At 38.2% G+C, this 21618-nt stretch overlaps 1 protein-coding gene across 3 annotated transcripts in view; it reads left to right on the forward strand.

The window, feature by feature from the left end:
* The window catches only part of SNX25 (sorting nexin 25), a 99751-nt gene that overhangs the window by 66850 nt on the left and 11283 nt on the right, over positions 1-21618 (forward strand). For 2 of the 3 annotated variants that reach the window (XM_019736072.3, XM_019736070.3), the window contains exons 8-13: positions 4627-4761; positions 5692-5964; positions 8258-8422; positions 11731-11862; positions 14472-14612; positions 17792-17905. In XM_019736072.3, coding sequence (XP_019591631.2) covers positions 4627-4761; positions 5692-5964; positions 8258-8422; positions 11731-11862; positions 14472-14612; positions 17792-17905 — 960 coding nt within the window. The remainder of the gene's footprint in view (positions 1-4626; positions 4762-5691; positions 5965-8257; positions 8423-11730; positions 11863-14471; positions 14613-17791; positions 17906-21618) is intronic. The other variant, XM_019736071.3, reaches the window with a different exon arrangement.

Below are 21618 nucleotides of genomic sequence, written 5' to 3' on the forward strand. Positions count from 1 at the left end.
ATTACCTCAGGCCACACAGATAGGAAGAGGCAGAACTAGATAAAAACCCAGATCTAGTTGATTGACGAATCTGAGTGCTTTCTTACTAAACCATAACATACCAGTAACTGTTTTTGTACAAAAAAAGTTTGTGCCTTCTCATACCGAGTCCTTAAGCCTTGGAGCTTAGGACAGTGTCCTGGCCCTACCTCGTACCTGCCCTTATTGTCACGGACCAAGTTTGTCTTCCAAGACTGAAAACATGCTAGGACTGAAGGAAACAGCCACCCCCTGAGGAGCTTGGCTGGGCTACATGAGATCAGGATTTTAAGGTAAACTCCAAACTCCTCTTTTGTAGGGTGGCACTTAGCCACAAAGAACCGACGTCAGTGTAATTTAACTCGGACTACCGCCTCTAACCTCACTTACTCTGATTTTTAGTCTCTTGATCTTTTCCATGCAGCTCTTGGTTTGAGTTCAGGTGCTCATCTGTGACTTTCTCCTTCCTCGCTATTCCAATGATGAACTTTTACCTGGCTTCTGGCCCAATCTGCATCGCAGCCTCTTCAGGAAAGTTTATGTTCCATCTTGGACCAACTCTTCTGCAGCATCTTGCACAAGTGGCACAAATGCAGCCCTGACTAGTGCTTGTTTTATAGAGGTGTCCACTAACCACTGAAGTTCTGTTTATTTTGCTGTTAGCAAATACATCTGTGTGTGATTTGGGCTTTGTGGTCCGAAGTGAAAACTTCACCTTTTGGTGGTCATTGGAGAGAGAGTCGATTTGGTAGATTGGATATTGTCCTTTTCCTCCTTCAGCTGCTGGCCTATTAAATAAATTTCTAGCCACATTTATCATAGATGAGGTCATCTTCTTGTGTGCTGTTCATTCATTCATTCATTCAAAAGACATTTATTGAGGGTCTACAATCTTTCAGTTACAGTGCACGGTACAAGGATACAAAATGAATAAGATAGAGTCCCTGCTCTCAAAGAGTCCCCTGTAATTATAAAATGAAAAGGTAAGTGACCCAGTAGAGAGGGGAGATATACACCTAAGAGAAGCACCTGGTGGTTGCCACCTAGTCAAAAGATGCTGTGATGTAGATGTCATGGTAGAGGCAAACCCTGAGAACGATAAAGGAAGTTCATTTTAGAAGATTTGAATGTGATTTCAGTGCAGGTTATCTGGAAGTACCTACTATGTTTAGACTTAATCTGGTTCTAGCTCCATTTTGACTTGTTCCTCCAGATATTTATGAAAGGAGAAACCAATTTCTGTTGCAACAGTTTTTCCTCAGAGTAAAATCATTTCCTCTAGTCTTTGGACTGGAAGGCTCAGATAGTATTATAGAATTCTAATATTTATATTGTTTGCTGTTCTAAAGGTAAGACCTTGGTTAGTTTGGGGTCATTCTGATATTTTTATAAACAGGTAGAGCAGTTTTGCTATAGCCTCATCATATGTGATCCAGACGAATCGCCACTAACTTTATCTCAGAATGTAGCCTTCAAAATTAGATGAATCCTCCAATTAAGAGTGAATAAATAAAAGGCAAGGCTTAATTATATGTTGTCTGTAAGAAACTAAATATAAAGGCACAGATAAGTTGAAAGTAAAAGGAGGGGACAAGGCATGCTATGTAAACACTAAATGTAGGAAATCTAAAGTTAACATCAGACAAAATAGACTTCCGAACAAGGAATTTAACCAGAAGAAAAATAAAGTCTAAAATTAGTGATCTTTACCTTAAGAACCTACAAATTAAAACTAAAATAACTAGAAACAAGGTAGTAATATAACAACACAAATCAGTGAAATAGAGAACAAAAAAATCGTGAAACCAAAAGGTAACAGTTCTTTGAGAAGATCAATAATATTTATACACTCTAGTTAGACTGACCAAGAGAAAAAGAGAGAAGACACAAATTACTAATATTAGGAAGGAGAGAGAGACATCCTTATAGATCCTACATGCTTTAAAAGGATAACAAAGGAATATTATGAACAACTTTAAGCCAATAAATTTTACAATTTAAATGAAAGAGATGAATTCCTTTGAAAATACAAATTACCAAAACTGACTCAAAAAGAAACAGATAATCTAATTATCCTTGATGTATTAAAGAAAATGAATTCATAATTTAAGACCTTCCCAAAAAGAAAACTTCAGTCTCACATCATTTCACTAGTGAATAATATTAAACGTTTTAAGGCAAAGATAATACCTATCTTAACTACACTCTTTCAATACTGGAGGAAAAGGGAACTCTTCATAGGATGCGAGGGTAACTCTGATACCAAACCAGAGAAAAACATTACAAGAAAAGAAAACTATTGACCAGTATCCATGATGACCCTAAGCAGAAAATCCTTAACAAAATATTAGCAAATCAAATCCAGCAATTTATAAATAGAAAAATTACTCCAAAATATGTTCTCTTGTCAGGGGGTCCTCAGTATAAACATGGTGTACATCACGTATTTGCAATTCTGTTGTTAAGGCTTGATGAAATAGTTATTTTTTAAAAAACAGCTTTATTAAGGTATAAAGACATACAATTCACTGCATGTTTTTAGAGTGTATACAAATAAGTTTTGACATATGTATAGACTCATGAAACCATCATCACCATCAAGGTAGTAAACATATCCATCACCCATAAAAGTTTCTTTGTGCCCTTTGTAATCTCTCAACCCCACTCAAGACCTACTAATCTAATGCTTTCGTCCATGTTTATTCCTCTAGAAAGTGACCTCTTTAAACTACCCTGATTTTTGGCGCCTGTCATTGTCTTACCTTCTTAGCTAAAATCCTGGTTCATGCTTTTCCTGATTAGTTTGTGTTGTTTGTTATGATTCACAACAGCTATTAGAAGTCTCAAAGCAACCTGTAAAGTAGGTGGTCCTATCCCCATCCTACAGGTGAAGACACCGATGCTCAGAGTGATGGAGTAACATAGAGCTCGCAGGACTGGGATGCAGTAGAGCCAGGATCAAACCTAGGTGTATCTGTTTCCAAATAGTGTAGGTATTACACGGTGAAACGCTCATGCCAGCTTCAAGAGAAGAAGAAAACAAATGGAGTAGGGAATTTGGTTAATTCACCAGCCAAGATATGAGATATAGCAGATGTTTCATTATACTTGAGACATATTAACTATCATTTATTTGTATATATTTGCACTTTTGGGGCTGAACATAGAGTATTCGTAAGGCACAATAAATGAGTCTAACAATAGCTAATATTTTAGAAGATGTTTTGAACTTAATTTTGCAAATACGTGAATCTGTATCTAACTTGGAATTCATTTGATCTGAATGAAATTATATTGGGAAGACTTTCCTTAGAATTTGTTGAATGTCCTTCCTGCTCTGCTCCTCCCTATATTACAAATCAGTAGCTTTCTGAGTGATCTGTCATTTCTAACCAGAGTTGGTATGAGTTCCATCAAACCTCTTCAGAGCGTGTACAGTTAGGATTTGTACTTCAAAATGCTTCACCGGTATGGTTTACATAAAGTAAAGATAAAGGCTACAATCTCCCAAAGTTAGTGAACTAGCTAACTGCTAATGGTCTGAGATATTTATGGAAACTAATTATTAATGGTCTATAGCAACGGATGGCCTTCTCCTTTAATTAGTTACCAGAAGTTAGAAAAACATGCCTGCCCCTTTCTGCCCACAGAACAGATTGAGGGCTTTCTGTCGGGGGCAGAAGAGTTGAATGTGTGTTGACCATATGGTTGACCATATGAATGAACATTGGTCTTGGAAAATTCTTACTGACAACATTTCTGAATTTCCAACTGCCACAATATTAGGACTCTTAAAATACAAGGTTTTTAAAATTGCATTTGAATTTTACTTAGATGACATTTTTTTTCTTTAATTAAGAACCAAGGACATGGGACTTAAATTCTTTCTAAATTAATTTGAGGCATTTCTCCTAATTAATTGAGTTATGAATTATTATTATGCAGGTCATCTGCTTTCTCACTTTACGGCAGTCCATGTTCAAGATTGTTCCCACTGTGTCTTCATATTGTGGTGTTTCTTCCGTAAGCATTTAGAATAATAAAGGGGTAACGTAGGTATATCCATACAATGGAATATTATGGCTCAAAATGATGCTTACAAAATATTTTTTTAATGAATGTGATACTCTAAACAAAAGGTCAAGATATAAAATCAGTTGTGGTTTTCCTCAGCTACATGAAAATAGGATAGAAAACAAAAAATGCCAAATTATTACACTTCAGTTTCCTGGTCTTTAATACATTTCTCTTCAATCTTTCTATTACTGGCACCTATTGGTTTTAGCAAACATCCCTTGGGGTAGGGATTTTTGTCTGTTTCATTTCCTAGAAATGTGCCTGATACAGAGATGGTGACAAATAAATGAGTGAATGATTAATAGAAAATTGGTATTTGTTGAATACTCATATGTGCATTTTGAATATTCAGTACATTTTTTCCACTTAAAATTTAGGAGCATGAGAGAAGTTCTATATTACATTGACTGTGACCTTAAAAAATGAGACATCCCCCTCGCCCCGAATGCTGATATTAATCCATTGGAAGTTAAAGCAAACTGATATTTAAAGTTTTATTTTTTAAAAACTTTTTTTTAATTCTCTTAATAGATTCTTCAATTTGAAGATATCTTGGCCAATACTTTCTACCGAGAGCACTTTCGAATGTACATGGAAAGGATGGACAAGAGGGCTCTGATTAGTTTTTGGGAGTCTGTGGAGTATTTAAAGAATGCTAACAAGGTAGTAGTATATTTAGGCTCAAAGGAATATTAACCATTAACTGATGACAACTTGCATGTTAGGCAGTGTGTCTGTTTCTCAATGAAGCTGTAAGATAAAAATACTTTAAAAGAATATTTTAAACCAAATATAATATTGGCATTATGTTCTAGCCCATAATGGTAAATAAAATTAGATTTTATTTTTACAAAAGGTGCTTTTGAATGTGTAGTCAAAGGAAAAAAGGATTTATAAATGTTATCAACATACTGAATTGCGTTTCAGGTGGTTCCCTTTTAACACATTATAAAAGGGATATACATACATTGCTATTATAATAAATTTCGTCTTGTCATCTACAACTCAATCTCATAACCTTGTTATTTTTAGTATCATAATGTGCATATCTCGCATGCCTGTTCTCCTTTCACTTAAAATATGATTGAGTTAAGGAACACAGTAAAAGTTTCGGGTACAGATGCCTCTTACAATGAAAAACCCAACAAGCACTGTGTTCTTTACTTGGCACGTGCTCAATATACATTTAAGAATTAAATTAAAGAATGTGAGATATATTTGCTTGTACATGTCTATAGATATGCATAATAGTATGTATAACATATAATACGTATATTTTGTGAGGGTTATTAAAATAAGCACAAAGAGCCCTGTGTACACAGAACTGTTTATTTGTACTATATGAGTGTTGCTAGTAATGAATGCCAACTTTCGTTAACTGTTCAACATATAGTGTGCATTTTAAGAAACCAGTTACTTTTTCAGGATCTGACACTTCTTCTTTGGCCCAGAATGTGCACACAAAGCCAAAGCCCCACACTGGTGTACTAGTGTACATTCTCAGCGTCTTCCTTCCAGGTTTGAAATGCAGAGAATTCAGAAGAAAATATTTCGCAGAGACGATATTTCTTAACCTCTATCTTCCTGTCTTTTCAGAATGAAATTCCACAATTAGTGGGTGAAATTTACCAGAATTTCTTTGTGGAAAGCAAAGAAATATCTGTGGAAAAATCACTTTACAAAGAAATCCAGCAATGTCTTGTAGGAAATAAAGGTATTGAAGTGTTCTGCAAAATCCAGGGAGATATTTATGAGATCCTAAAGGACAGATATTACCCTTCATTTATTGTCAGTGATCTGTATGAGAAATTGATAATAAAAGAGGAAGAAAAACATGCCTCACAGTTGATTTCTAACAAGGATGAAGTGGTGAGTCCCATTCAACTTTCTGCTCCCTCTTTAGTGGATAAGCTTTGAATATGATGAGGTGGGTGCATATTGCATAAGCCAAATTTGGTGTGCACCGTCATCTTTTAATATACAGGACTTTAGGTAGTATTTTAAGTTGAATTACTGTGTTGCTTCTGACCTTACCCACTTCTTTCTTTGTGCTTCTGACCAATGGGTTACCACTTCCCAGCACTGAGTCAGAGACCTCTCTGCCTTCTGTCTGCCTGAGACACACCCCGAGTTTGACTCCTGAAAAGTGAGGGCAGAAAATCTGTGGGGTGGGACATTTGTGACTTAGGCGAGGTAAAAGCATTAGTAGAACTATACAGTCCAGCCTGAGAACAGACAAAGGATGGGGAAAAAATGAGAGGAAGAGAATGTGGGAGGAGTTACAAGAAATATTTTAGAGTTTAAGAAAATCAGATGAAATTAAGATGTTCTGAAAGAAACCTTCCTCAGCCATACCTTAAATCTAATTTTCTTAGAGTGTACTAGATCATTTGGGGCAGCCCCAGTTGCCATCTCTCATTTACTGTTAATGACTTACATGAGTTTTAAGATTTGTGAAGGTACAAAGAAAAAGCATTTTAGAGTCATCTTACTTAGAAAGATCATACTTTATCTTGGATTCTTTCTGCCCAGTTCACTGTATCTCAAGCCCTGAGGATCAAGTTTTTGCTCTTGATGGTGTTAGAAGCCGATGTCTCTGAAGTGTTGTTGAATTCAATCACTCATACTTTTTTTTTAAAGTTTTATTACTCAGTTCTTTACATTTTCAATGTACCAAACCACTAAACTGATTGGTCCAAAGCTCATTACTTACTGCATTTTATTTTTAAGACAGGCCAGCTTGTTTCAACTGTTCTCTCTCTACCTCAAAAAATAAAATGGCTAAATGCAAATGCTGTAAAAGAGGTTATTCAAATTAATAAAAACATCCATTTCCAACAGATAAATTGAATAAGGACTTGAACTGATACTTAATAAGAAAAGTACTAGTAAACAAACATAAAAAAAAAGTCCACCTTCACCTAGGATTCAAAGAAGGGTAAAATGTATTACTGACCTTTTGAAAGTAGCTATTCTTTGTTCCAATAATCTCAGTTCTAGAAATTTATCCTAAGAAAATAGCTAAATTGTAGAAAAACAGGTTATATACAATGGAGTTTGTTTTAATACATCTGGGATAGCAAAAAAGCAAAATTAATCCACAGCAGGAGCAGCGATAAGAATATGCCTCAGTAAATTATCAGTTCATAAAGTATCATGCAGCCATGAAATTATAATTTTGAAGACCATTTATACCCTCAAAATATGCAACATAAAAAAGGCAGAATACCCACTCGAGTGTATACAGATGTAGAATTATGTCACAATACATGTACTTATGGACAAGGACTAGAAAAAACATACAAAAATGAAAACAGCTTGATTATGATTATGATAGTTTATATTTTTTTTCTTTGAAAACCAAATTATTTTACTTTTTGTTGCAATGAATAAAAGTTAGAAGAAAAAACTCTGGAAGAAAGTTAAGGAACAAACCAACCAGAAGATAGTCCTCAGCGGTTCTTTTCAGTGTCCTGCTGTTGCTGCTGCTCATGAAGCTAATTAATGTGCCCTTGGGTAATCTCTCCAGATTTTCCCAAGTTAAATAGTTCTTTGTGAATTTTAAATCACTTTCAAATGCTAACCGTTTTACTAGTACAATAATCTACCTAATGATTTATAAACTATACCTTCAAGAGAAGGATCGAGCAAATTGTTTACTGAAAGTTCTTTTACTGGTAGGAATTTGGAAATTTTATTTTAAAGAGACTTGAATGAGTTTTTCATAATATTCTTAGACCAAAAGGAAGCCAAGTCTCAGTGTCTTTCTCAAAGATCAGGCACACAACATTCGGGTTGGGAAGATAACTCAGTTGCCTTCCCTTGTTCCATGCAAATTCCCTTGGGTGTACCATTTGGGAAATAATGGTATGGAATTTTTTTCTCCTTTTTTAGGAGAAAAATTCATATGGAATCTCAAGGGAGACTGAGATTCTTTTTTCACTGCACTTCAGAATACCAGTTACTTTGGTTTCAAATAATTTAATTTTTTTCACTTTACTGAGAAAAAGCAGTCTGCTTCTAGACAGAGGTAGATTCTTTCCTGGTGGAACCCAGTACTTTGGACAGTGCATTATAGTGATACAGAGTTTATATAATCGATAATAATTACTGAGTAGTCCAACTTTATAAGATACGATGGTTATGTGACTTTTCCCCCCAGAACCCGGGAGGTGAGGCTGGTGAGGAATCTGTGGATGACGGCACCAATCAGATCAATGAACAAGCCAGTTACGCTGTTAACAAACTACGAGAACTAAATGAGAAACTTGAATATAAAAGGCAAGCTCTAAATTCTATTCAAAATGCACCAAAACCTGACAAGAAGGTAACTCTTTTGCTTTCAAGGTTGTCTTTGAAAGTGTCATTTTTAAAATTTGATAAATAGCAGTTTTCAGTTTATGTTGAGAAGTGTCACAATTTCTTTAAAAAGAATTTTACTGTAATTTCTATTGTTACTATTTTTTTTGCTTCTAGTAATAATTAGAAAAGTACTTGTTTTTAATCTTTCTTGATTTGGGGTTCTTACCCAATTATTAACTGGGTATCTCTGTTCTTTTATCTGGCTTGCCTACGGTACCTTTGGGGAAGAGGGTACCGTACCAAGGTCATTTCTGCAAGTGAACTACTCAAGGACAATTTTAATACATTTTTTCTTACAAATGCTACAAGTACAGTTTAGAAAATCTCATGGAATAATGCAAGAAATAAATTATTTTGCTAGAAGCCAACAGAATCTGTAAGTTTAAAAACGTTAATGGCACCTCAGTAATTGGCATTTATCAACCCCAAGCAGTGGTGTGGCCTTTGGCTTTGCGTTCATGCCTCTTTGGAGTCCAACAAGCAGGTTTCTGTAATAGAGTTAGGGCCGATGCTCACTGGCCTGCCAAATTGATCTCCTCTGGCACTTCTGATTGTGTGGTCAGAAATGTGCATGATGAGTAAGCGAATGAAGCTGTGCTGGTTCCTGTGAGGAATCAGTGACACACGGAGTCAGTGTACCACCTGCTCCAAAGGAGCAAACATACTGATTGATTTATGGACCCGAAACATACTCCCATGAAAATGAAGCAGATCGTCACAGCCTTTACTGATGATAAAATGCAGGACGATGGCCTAGGCAGGGAGGCTTCCTGCAGGTTTTCTGGGGAAGGAAGGGGTCCTCGTAGACGGCGTGTTCAGGACAGTTTGGAGTGAAGCCCCTGTTCTCCCACTACAGTTACATAACCCTATAGGGAAATCTCAGAAAAGAGATCCAAGGAGACGGTAAGCATAGCATTTTAAAAAAATACTTATTTTTAAAAATTATGGTCAAACAAAAATAACAAAATTTAACCATTTTAAGTGTATGTTTTAGTGTCAAGTACATTCACATGGTTATGCAACCATCACCACCCTCCATCTTCAGAATGCGCTTCATCTTACAAAACTAAAACTCTGTTCCTATTAAACACCAACTCCCTATTCCTCCCTCTCCACCCCCTGGCCACCACCATTCTACCTTCTGTCTCTTATGAGTTTAACTATTTTAAATAGCTCATGTAAATGGAATCGTACAGTATTCTTCCTTTCCGGACTTGCTTAGTTCACTTAGCATAATATCTTCAAGGTTCATCCATATTGTACCGTGTGTCAGAATTTCCTTCCTTCTAAAGGCTGAGTTAATACGCTATTGCATGTTTATACAACGTTTTGTTTATCCATGCTTCCATCGCTGGGCACTTGGTTTGCTTCTACTCTTTGGCTATTGTGAATAATGCTGCCATGAACATGAGTGTACAAATGTCTCTTTGAGATCCTGCTTTCAATTCTTTTTTTTTTTTCCCCTATTTTTCTTGAGCCCTAGAGGCCTAGACAGGGAACCTGCTTTCAATTATTTAGGGTGTGTACCCAAAACTGGAATTGCTGGGTTAATTCTGTTTTTAATTTTTTGAGGAATCTCCGTACTGTTTTCCACAGTGGCTGCATCATTTTGCCTTATGACCAGCAGTACATACAGTTTCTCTGTATCCTCACCAATACTTTTTTGTTTTGTTTTTATTGATTGATTGATTGTAGACATTCTAATGGATGTGAAGTGATATCTGATTGTGGTTTTGATTTGCATTTCCCTAATGATTGGTGATGCTGAATATCTTTTCATGTGCTTTTTGGCTATTTATAGTTTATATATCTTCTTTGGAGAAATGTCTGTTCAAGTCCTTTGCCCATTTTTTTTTTTTTTTTTTTAAGATTTTATTGGGGAAGGAGAACAGGACTTTATTGGGTAACAGTGTGTTTTTCCCAGGACCCATCAGCTCCAAGTGAACTTGCTGTCCTTTCAATCTTAGTTACGGAGGGCGCAGCTCAGCTCCAAGACCAGTAGCCATTTCAGTCTAGTTGCAGGAGGTGCAGCCCACCATCCCTTGTGGGAGTCAAACCGGCAACCTTGTTGAGAGCATGCACTCTAACCAACTGAGCCATTTGGCCGCCTGGGAGCTCAGCAGCAGCTCAGCAGCAGCTCATTGTATTCACTCTAGTTGTGGAGGGCGCAGCTCACTGGCCCATGTGGGAATCGAACCGGCAACCCTGTTGTTCAGAGCTCGCGCTCTAACCTACTGAGCTGTCCAGCTGCCCCCCTTTGCCCATTTTTGAATCGGTTAGTTTTTTTGTTGTTGAGTTTTAGGAATTCTCTGTATATTCTAGTTATTAATCTTTTATTAAATAAGTGATTTGCAAATATCTTTTTCCATTCTGTTAGTTGCCTTTTTACTGTGTTGACAGTATTCTTTGCTCAAAAGTCTAAAATTTTTATGAAGTCTTAATTTGCCTATATTTTCTTTTGTTGCCTGTGCCTTTGGTGTCATAGCCAAAAACTGGCAATGGCCAGTTCAATGTTATGAAGCTTTTCCCCATGTTGTCTTCTAATAATTTTGTAGTTTTAGCTCTTATGTTTAGGTCCTTGATTCATTTTGAGTTAATTATTATATATGGTGTTAGGTTAGGGTCTAACTTAAGTGTCTTGCATGTGGATATCCCATTTTCTCAACATCGTTTGACCATTTAGGCGAAGGCTTATTGCTTCGCTTTCTGTTCTATTCCCTTGGTCTATATGTCTGTCTTTACCATACAGTTTTAAAGTTTTGATTAGTGTAGTTGTGTAGTAGGATTGAAATCAGGAAGTGTAAGTCCTCCAACTTTGTCCTACTTTTTCAAGATTGTTTTGGCTATTCAGTCTCCATTGAGATTCCATACGCATTTTAGGATGGATTTTTCAGTTTATGCAAAAAATATCATTGAGATTTAAATAGGGATTGTATTGAATCTGTAGATCACTTAGGGTAATATTGACATTTTAGCAATATTTAGTCTTCTAATCTTCTTATTTATTTATCTTCTTTAATTTTTTTATCAGTGTTTTGTAGTTTTCATTGTAGAAGTCTTTCACCTCCTTTCTTAAGTTCATTCCTATGTATTTTGTTATATTAATGCTACTGTAAATGGAATTGTTTTCTTAACTTCTTTTCTGGATTGTGTATTGTTAGTGCATAGAAATGCGGTTGATTTTTGTGTATTGATTTTGTATCCTGCTACTTTGCTGAATGGTATAGCATTTTAAATGGTTTCATAACTCTTAGCATGCTTTTCCTGTGACAGATTGTTTCCAAGTTGAAGGAGGAAATAATTCTAATAGAGAAAGAACGCGCAGACCTTCAGCTGCACATAGCAAGAACAGATTGGTGGTGTGAGAACCTCGGAATGTGGAAAGCCTCCATCACCAGTGGAGAGGTAGGTTTTCCTCCCAGTTAATCTTAAGACTTTGACTTCATAAGACAAGATTTTGTCATGGAGAATTACAGTTGAGGATAGAAAACTTATATTTATTCTTATTAGGCGGCATTTGTCTTACTTTTCTTCCTCCATATTTTCACTCTGGTCCTCCCGTGACTGCGAGCTATACTACGTTGCCTTGTAGAGATCTAATCTCACTCCACTTCAGACAGAACTTTGTCCTTGTTCACTAGAATTGTAAGACACTTCAGATAGGAACAAGTAATGTCCTTGAATTACCATTTTATTTTTCCATTGAGGGTTGAAATCAAATGGAAAGCACTACTTGAAATTTGGAGATGAAACATTAAAAATGTAAGTGTTTCTGATCGTTCCAACCTGCTGAGCAATGTCAATTGCTCAAATGTCAGTAGCTTTAAGATCTTTAATAATAAATAGTTTTTCCTTTGAATTAGAAAATGTTTTGCTGTTCTCAGAGGGTCTTTAGAATATACTGTATCCTTTTCTTTTGTCTGTAAAAGTAATTTCATTGAAAGGGAAGATGCTTATAGGCATTTATGCTGTTAGTGTTGACTGCTATCTGTCATTCACCTTGAAACCCAGAGAGAAAGGTCATGTCCACCATATAAACAACAAAATGCGCAACAACAAAATCCCGAGTAAGACAGTGTTAATGTTTTGCCTCATCATTGTTTCAAATGGCTTGTCAAATACTCAACTCTTTAGATTTGCAAGGGCCTATCTGCCCAGCTTATCTTTGTTCGTCTCTGCCTTTGTCATCCCAGTGGCTGGCCATGTACTGGGGAGGAAGGCTTAACATTCATACTCTTGAATTATTCTCTATATTAGAGAGCAAAACAAAGCACATTCTCTAAGAGCCACCCGGAAAGCGCACGCATTACATGAGAGTTTAGCCAAGTGCTCTTAGTATGTCTCTGGCACTTGTTGGCACTCCCATGAAGGTAAGCTGCAGGGAAGGTAACCTTTTTTGAGGGAGGTAAGGGGCAGTGGATCAGGGGAGGTTGTACTTAACCTTGAAATACCATACAGAAACCCTTGATGATTCCAGATGGAGTTGTCTTGAGAATGGAAGTCTAGGGAGAGGGTAGGCAGGCTCAGGGTAAGTAATGTCAAGAGATAGTAGAGGAGGCCTGGGAGAGGGAGAGAACACAACTTCTGTCATCTCCTCAGTTTTGCCTAGAGCTGCCTCTGACATTTCACAGTTTATTAAAATCATCTTCCAAAGGCAAACACTGAGGGAAGGAGGGAGGAAAGGCGGAAAAACCCTCACACGACACTTTACCCTGGTAATCAGTCATTACTCAGGAGATTGCCGTGCCACCTTGGTACTGAAAAGATAATGGAAATGGACACAGAGGGGTCACCTCCCTGCCAAAGTTCACCAAGTAGGCCCACCTGGGAATGTGTAGATGTGTTTATATTTCCCCAGACTCTCCTGCCGTCCGATACTGGATGACCCACTTACTAGGTATGTGAGCCTAGGAAAGTCACTGGCCCTGTCTGTGCCTCCACTGCCGCCATCTTTCCTGAGGGGTAATAGTCCTACCTCACAGGGCTCAGTGGGTGCTCAGTAAGTCTTACTTCTCTTTCCTTTGCCTTTCTTATTGGCTCTTTCTTTCTAATTCAATTTGTTGTACTAATTCAAGCTTAAATTCAATGTACTTCCTTTTGTTTCTTCTTTTATTTATTTGTGTTAAGTATAATAATGGCTGATTCTGAATTATCGTGTGTGTGTGTGTGTGTGTGTGTGTGTGTGTGTTTATGAATTATCCAAATTGGTAGAGGACATTATGTCTCCCAGTGTAAAATGTCATGAAAATAGAAATCATGGTTTGTTGAATTCTGAAATTAAACTGGGGAAATGCTCATCCTTCTCTGAGAGACATTTTGGTATATCTCACACCTATTTGCTTGCTGTTAATTTGTTTTTTCAAGGAAATGTAGAATGTTAGAATGTTAAGTCTGCTATGTTAGTTTTCTTTTGCTGTATAAGAAATTACCGCAAAATTCATGGCTTAAAACAATGCCCATTTATTAGCTCACAATTCTGTAGGTCAGAAGTCCAGCACGATATGACTGGGTTCTCTGTTCATTGTATCATAAGGCTGAAATCAAGATGTTAGCCAGACTGAGTTCCAGTCTAGAGACGGTGGGGAAAAAATCCACTTCCAAGTTCATTCAGGTTGTTGGTAAAATTCAATTCCCGAGGTTGTAGAACTTGAGGTCTCTGTTTCTTGCTGTCCTCTGGCGGTTGTTCTTAGTTCCTAGAAGTACTCCCAGATCCTTTCTACGTATCCGTCTCCGTCTTGGAGCTAGCAACAACATGTCGAATCCTTCTGGTGTTTCCACTTTTTGTGACTTCCTCTTCCACTACTGGCCAGAGAAATCTCTCTGTTTTTATTATTAAAGAGGCTCATGTGATCAGGTGAGGCCCATCCAGATCATCTCCCATCATATTCACAGTCCCAGAGATTATGCAGGACATACACACCAGGGGGAGGGGACTCTTGGAGGACACTTAAAAATCTTGCCTACCACATCTGCTCACCATGCTGTTTGCTGTTGTGTTTGTTTTGTTTTCCAAGGTTACAGAAGAGAATGGTGAGCAAATGCCCTGTTACTTTGTCATGGTAAGCTTACAAGAAGTTGGAGGAGTTGAAACTAAGAACTGGACAGTCCCCAGAAGGCTCAGTGAGTTTCAGAATTTACACCGGAAACTTAGTGAGGTATGAATACTCATGAACACAAGGTTTAGAATTACTGAGCAAGAAGAGGTGCAAGAGCTCATTTCAATTTTCACCCATAAGGAAACTGATTAATCTTTCTCCTTTGCTGTTGATACTGCCAAAGCGGCATTTCCAGCCTGACATTTGGAAATTTACTCATCGAGCAAACCACCTCATCTAGTCTCAGTCCTGCAGGACAGATAATTGTGTGATCTCCATTGTGAATGGAGCCCCAGAAAACCCCAGATCTGGAAGAGCCAGGGATCATTGAGTGGTTTCAAAGCTTCCAGTTGTGACCCATTAGGGCCACAGTGAAATCCACTGTGGGTGGCAGCAATAGAATGAGAATAGAATATACTGGATTCCATCACAAAAAATTGGGGAGTCAGTAAAGTGTTATGCTGAAAGCACAAACTCCAGCCAGACTGCTCGAGTTTGGATCCTAGATTGACTACTTACTACTATATGACCTGGGATTTGTCACTCTGTCTCTTTGTGCCTCTTTCTCCTCATCAATGAAATACAAATATTGATAGCACCTACTTCACAGAGTTGTGAGAATTAACGGAATAAATGAATACAAAGCATTTAAAAGAATGTGTGGCACATAATAAACATTATTGTGTTATCAGTAGTAGTAATAGTAATGAGCATTGTTTTATAGAAGGTTTATTTCAGTTTTATATGTGTGTGTATATATATATAATATATGCATATACGCATTTGCATTATGGGTTGCAAAGTGGCATGTATTTCCTGCTGTGTGTTTCAGTTAAAATGTTCAAAAGCCACTAATCTAAGTCAATTCTTTCATTTGATAGACGAGGAAAACTGATCCCAGAGAGCTGAATGGACTTATCATAAGATATACACATAGTGGCCAAACCAGGATTAGAATCTGGGTTGTCTTACTTTTAATTCCTTATTCTGCCATTTTTCTCAGGAGTTGCATCTTTTCTAACTCTTCTTCTACTGGAGGTGTTTGCCCTTTACCCCAGCAATTAAACAGTTTTTCAATCACTTCTACTTTCATTTAGGTCCATTTATCTCACACTCAAAATGAACTCTTACTAGTAAAACCCTATGGTCACATCTCAGACCTCTTCTGCAGATGAAATATAGGTTTCCTATAACCTTTACTCCTACGGTGATTTTTTAAATCCTTTTAATCACTAACTTCTAAATGCTATAACTTGTACTGCTTTTAAAAGGCTAGTGGCCAAAACTGAACGTCAAGTAGACTATGGTCACCCTAGCATTGTGAATGCAAAATATTTATTTTAATATAAGAATAAATTTTCCCAAAATTGTTGAGTGATATTGACACTACAGAAAAATGCATCATTTGCCCTGTGGCAAACCATTGTGAAACCAAAGTTTAGTATCAGTCTAGTTGCTGATAAAAACAGGAGATAAATTTAGGAGAGATTTTGAAATAAAATGAACGTGGAAAATAAAATGCTCTTTGAAAATCAAAACAATTATGCTGTAGCACTAGAGGAAACAAACCTTATACAATTCCATGTCTGCCCTTTTGTCTCATTGTCACCTTTCCTCACCTATGGCCTGATTACTGGTTTCTTTCTTACCCTTGGTATTTCCTATCGTGTGAGTTTTCACTTTTTGGAAGAACCCTGCTTGCTGACAGCTGTGACAGGAAACACCTTTCCAGGTCCCTGGTGATTTTGATCTTCCCTTCCAGTTTTCACTGCCTGTTTCATTTCTCTAAAATTTTAACCCTGAATTTGGGCCCTGATTGATACATGGGTGTGTGCTGTTATACTTGAGGTGCTTTAGTGGGTTGTGTAGGAAAGGCCAGGTTTTCCTTTTCCACCACCAGAAGCACTTACATTCTCTTGTTGTTCCAAGTAACTTGTTACGTGCCCTCTCTTGCTGTCGCCAGGCTGACAGGGGCACTGCTGTGACCCTGATGATGACAACAGGAGTAAAAGCGGTGGCAGCCAAACTCTGCTCACTTGCTTTTCAATACCACTTGATTTCATAAAGCATATTCAAATGGGGCCACCTGGAACATTTGAAATCCACTGTCTTCTTAGTGCCTGAGGGGCAGACTGGCAGTCCTGTGGGAGTTGGCATAAAGAGAACAGACTTTATTTATAGTCAGATTACCCTGGGTTCTAATCCTGATTCTCATTGTCTCGTGTATAAAATGGAATGCTAATTCCCAACTCCGAGAGCTCTTGCACATGCCAAGCTTCTCTCACAGTGTCTGGTGGAATGTAGAACTTAATCTGCAAAGGGAAGTCTGTTGTGATTTATTAACATATTTTATTATGATTAATATACTCACATTCTGCAGGTTGTCATTAAAGGCAGTAGCTACAGCCCAAGTCTTTTTTTCCTTTCCATTGTCTTTTGTCAACTTGGACACCTTTTACAGAGATGTTGCAAATAAAACACGTTCTCCTGTGAGCCAGATGTCCATACCTAGCGTATTGCACATATTGTGCAAATCCATTTCTTTTTTATTGGGGAAGGGGAACAGGACTTTATTGGGGAACAGTGTGTACTTCCAGGACTTTTTTCCAAGTCAAGTTGTTGTCCTTTCAATCTTAGTTGTGGAGGGCGCAGCTCAGCTCCAGGTCCAGTTGCTGTTGCTAGTTGCAGGGGGCACAGCCCACCATCCCTTGCCGGGAGTTGAACCAGCAACCTTGTGGTTGAGAGGATGCGTTCCAACCAACTGAGCCATCCGGTAGGCAGCTCAGCTCATGGTGCCATGTTCAATCTTAGTTGCAGGGGGCAGAGCCTACTGCCCCTTGTGGGACTCGAGGAGTTGAACCGGTAACTTTGTGGTTGAGAGCCCACTGGCCCATGTGGGAATCGAACCGGCAGCCTTCGGGGTTAGGAGAATGGAGCTCCAACCGCCTGAGCCACCGGGCCGGCCGCAAATCCATTTTATCAGCATGACTTCAGGACTTTCCAGCTTCTGGGTATTCATGGGTCTAGGGATGAGCTTTAGCTTTTTATCATCAAACATCCCATTTCTTCAAATTCCTTGAACCTGATTAGACTAGGTTAGATTTTCAAGATCTTAAATCTCGGAGGAGTGAGTGTAGGAGGACGATACTTGGTTTGTTCTGATTATAATTTTAAATCTCTTTTTAAGGTTAAAATGTAATTTCGAGATACCAACATTTAATTTTATTTTTTCTCCACAGTGTTTCCCGTCTTTAAAAAAAGTCCAGTTGCCTTCTCTCAGCAAGCTGCCTTTCAAATCTATAGATCAAAAGTTTATGGAAAAATCAAAGAATCAATTAAATAAGTTTTTACAGGTAAGCAACTCAAAACTTTTAGATATGAGAGGAAGAAGTAGTTATTTTGGGTTAAACTGTCATCATTTTAAGAGCTTGCTCATTAAATTCCTGTTCTCACAGGCCATGCCAGATCCTCAAAGTATCTTTTTGTTTTGTAATTAAAGTATACTATGCATACAAAAAAATGCCAATATGTGTTCAACTTTCTCCATTTTCACAAACTGAACACCCCTTGTACTAGCACCCTGTCTGAGAAACAGAACATTGCCGTCCGTCCAGCTTCCTGTCACTGTTCCCCCAAAAGGTAACCACGATGCAGACTTCTCACAACACGTTGTTTTGGGATCTTATATAATGAATCATACAGTATTGGGACTCCTTTGTGTCTGACTTCTTTCACTCTACATTATGTTCATGAGATTTAACGGATAGCGCTGTGTTAGTCTAGATCATTTTGTTCTCGTTGTTGTATAGGTTTCTCATTGTGTGCGTACAGTACAGCCCGTTCCTCCTGTCGCTGATGAGCGTTGGCACAGTTTCCAGTTGGAGGCTATATGAAGTGTGCTTCCATGCATTTATAGTTCTTGTCCTTCGGGGAATGTATGTTGGGTAATACCGAGGCATTTGGGTTTCTAGTGGTTGTAGCAGTTTTACACTCTCACCAGCAGTGTGTAAGGGCCTGACTCTCCACCTCCTCACCCACACTTAGCCATTCTGGTGGATGTGGACTGGTGTCTTACTGTGGTTTTCACTTGCATTTCTTTCCCTGGTGACTAATGAGATTGAGCACCAGGCCATATGTTTCGGCCATTTGGATAATTTCTTTCGTGAGGTGTCTGTTCACGTTGTGTCTAACTTTTTGTGATGTTGCCTGTTTTTTCCATATCGCTTTGTAGGAGTTTAGTGTGGGTTTTGGATGTGTGTCTCCTGACAGACAGTGTGTGTTGCAAATATTTTCTCCCTTTTCGTGGATTGCCTTTTTGCTCTCTTTAATGATTTCTGTTAATGAACAGAAGTTCTCAGTTTAGTCCAATTTATCACTTTTTTCTTTTAAGGTTAATGCTTTTTGTGCTTGCTAAGAAATCTTTGGCAAGATAGTTTCCTAATTTCCTCTAAACGTTTTGTTTTTCTTCAGTCTGCTTTTAGAGAATAGACCAGACAAAGATATGCCATCCCCAGTTGTAACCACTATTTGGTTTTTTTCCTTAGCTGGGCCCTCTGTATTGAAAGTATAGGTAAGGTACTCAAACCATGGACCCCAAAGCCCTTATAGTTTTCGGGGGGATGGAACATTGCCTTGTAAAACACTTTGCCTATGCAGTAGTAGCTAGAAGTCCAGAGACTTTTGATAATGGATTTGCCAAATTCATAGTAAAGGCTACATTAAAATATTATAACCCTTGAGTCAAAAATATGGATCATAGTTAAAATAGATACATTTAAACTAGAGTTGCCTTGAAAGTGTTAGTCTCTTTCTGTCATACGTGTATATTTATATCTTTTTCTTCCTCTTTCTCTCTTTCATATACGTATATACAGATGTATACATATATACATATATATGAATATATTCATATATATGTATGTATATGTATATTTATATATGTATATACATATATTTCCCTCAAGAAAGAAAGTAATTACACTTTTGAGAAACTTTCCAAGTTCAATTATGGCAGAACTGGAGTAGAGAATCATTAATCTTTAAATGCTCTTACGGGAGAGAATTTAAAATTGAAGTATTACCATTGTGTTGCCGATTGGAATGTCTAAGAAATAGAAAACCCACTCAAGCATAATACCTGATTAAGTCATTCAGATGAATTAAACATCTTGTTTGTGAAACAAATATATGTTACTCAAAATCCAAGATTTATAAGCCGCAGATGTGTGCCTTTGGCATCCTCTAGCGACTCTTTGGTTTCCTTCCAGCTTCTGCTGTGGAGGAGGGTCTCAGTCTGTCTGTTTGGTCTTCCCAGCCTTTCAGCCAGCTTTCCTGTTGTGCTGCAGAGACTGCACTCATGCCTGCACTTTCGGGGGTGCAGGGAGGGCTCAGATGTGCCCTTATTGGACGATGGTGATGGAGATGGGTTAGTGAGTTCTGCTGTGTGCCAACACAAACAGCACTGGCGTCCTGCTGGTGGGTGGTGTGGGCATGACCGAGGGCAAGAGTATCTGCAGCTAAGCCAGATGAAACGGTGGTCTCAAGTGTCCATTTGTCTTTTAATCAAGAGGATTTTAAGTCAGGAAATAATGGTTTAAATTGCTTTTCGTTTCCTCAAGATTTTATTTGAAAGTGCTAACTAATCAACATACTTAGGTAGGTTATAGAGCAGACCGTAGTTTCAAAATATTATCCCACCAACTGCAAATAGGAAAAACAAGATGCAAAATGTTTAGTCTGAAAGGCAGATACTGTTATAATAGGTCCACAGGAAAAAAGGATTCCACGGATTGTCTGTGTACATGAATGTTTATATATGACATATGGTTCCCTACTGAGGCATACCAATAATGCAGACATTTACTGATCGAGCTAATCATTCTTGGCTGTGCCATCACTTATTTCCTACGTCATTCCTAACATGGTATGTAGCCATCTTTTCATTCCTCATGTACACGTGCCCCTCACTCCAGCCGTTTCCCCCCAGGGTGCTCTGTCCCTCTTCTGGGTGTGCACGTGCTGTGTCACGCGATGCTCGGTCAGCCACGGAATAGTATCTTAGATCTCCACGAGAACAGAGTAACATGCTCTGAGTGTGTGCTGGGAGGAGATGGGATGGGATACCATTCTCAGAGAGCTGAAAAATGACAAAATCCCAATTATACCTTGCCCCACAGACATAACCTTTGAGAACATTTCTAACTTGTCAACATACATAATATGGTTATTTTCCTACATAACAGAATGTAATTTAGGCCAAAGACTTATGAATCCTTAGTGATTCCCTTCTCTGTATTGATTGTGTACAGTTTGACGCTTACCATTAGTTATCATTTCCTGCTATTTTATAAAATAATGTTGGAGTGTCGATTAGCTAAAGGAAATTAATTTAGGGGGAGACTCTCTCATTGTTCCTAATCCATCCTGACTTACAACTGAACATTTAATACTCTGGAAGAGGAGTAAAGGCCTATCTATTGGGCTCAGGGACCAGGGCAGGCCGTAGTGACACCAACGGCCCATCCCCCTCAATTTCCTTCCCTCCGTCTGAGGCAGAACCTGCCCATCTCAGGCCAGTCTTCTGTAGGACACGTGAAGCCGACAGCCGCTGGAAACCCGACGATGGCGGTGTTGGGTCCTCTCGGAGGTGCTCATTCTAGGGAGGACCACGGAATTCGTCCATTTTCAGCCTTCTTCTGAATAAATAGAATGTGGACATTACGGACCAGGTCCTCTTGAACTAGAACTTAACCTCTTCTCCCACCCCAGTGTCTGTTACCTGAAGCCCCGTGTGCTCCCCAGTGTCCCGTCTCCCCCAAGGGGGCTACATCATCGATGGAGCAACATTTCCCATGGCTTTATTTATTCCTAAACTCTGTATCTTTTAATACTAAACCTTTAAATCTACTTATGGTCACGCAGTCAATTTTATTGTTTTACTGATCAGTGGCACTTGCTTGTACATAAACAAACTTGACTTATGTTCTCCCTTCCTCTCTTCTAAGGCCAGATAAGTACATAAAGGATTTTAGGAAATTTCCAGTTTAAGGGCCAATAAAAACAGTTA

This window comes from Rhinolophus sinicus, chromosome 16, assembly GCF_057876585.1.
Source record: "Rhinolophus sinicus isolate RSI-liver-muscle chromosome 16, RSI-T2T, whole genome shotgun sequence".
In the NCBI taxonomy this organism is placed as follows: domain Eukaryota; kingdom Metazoa; phylum Chordata; class Mammalia; order Chiroptera; family Rhinolophidae; genus Rhinolophus; species Rhinolophus sinicus.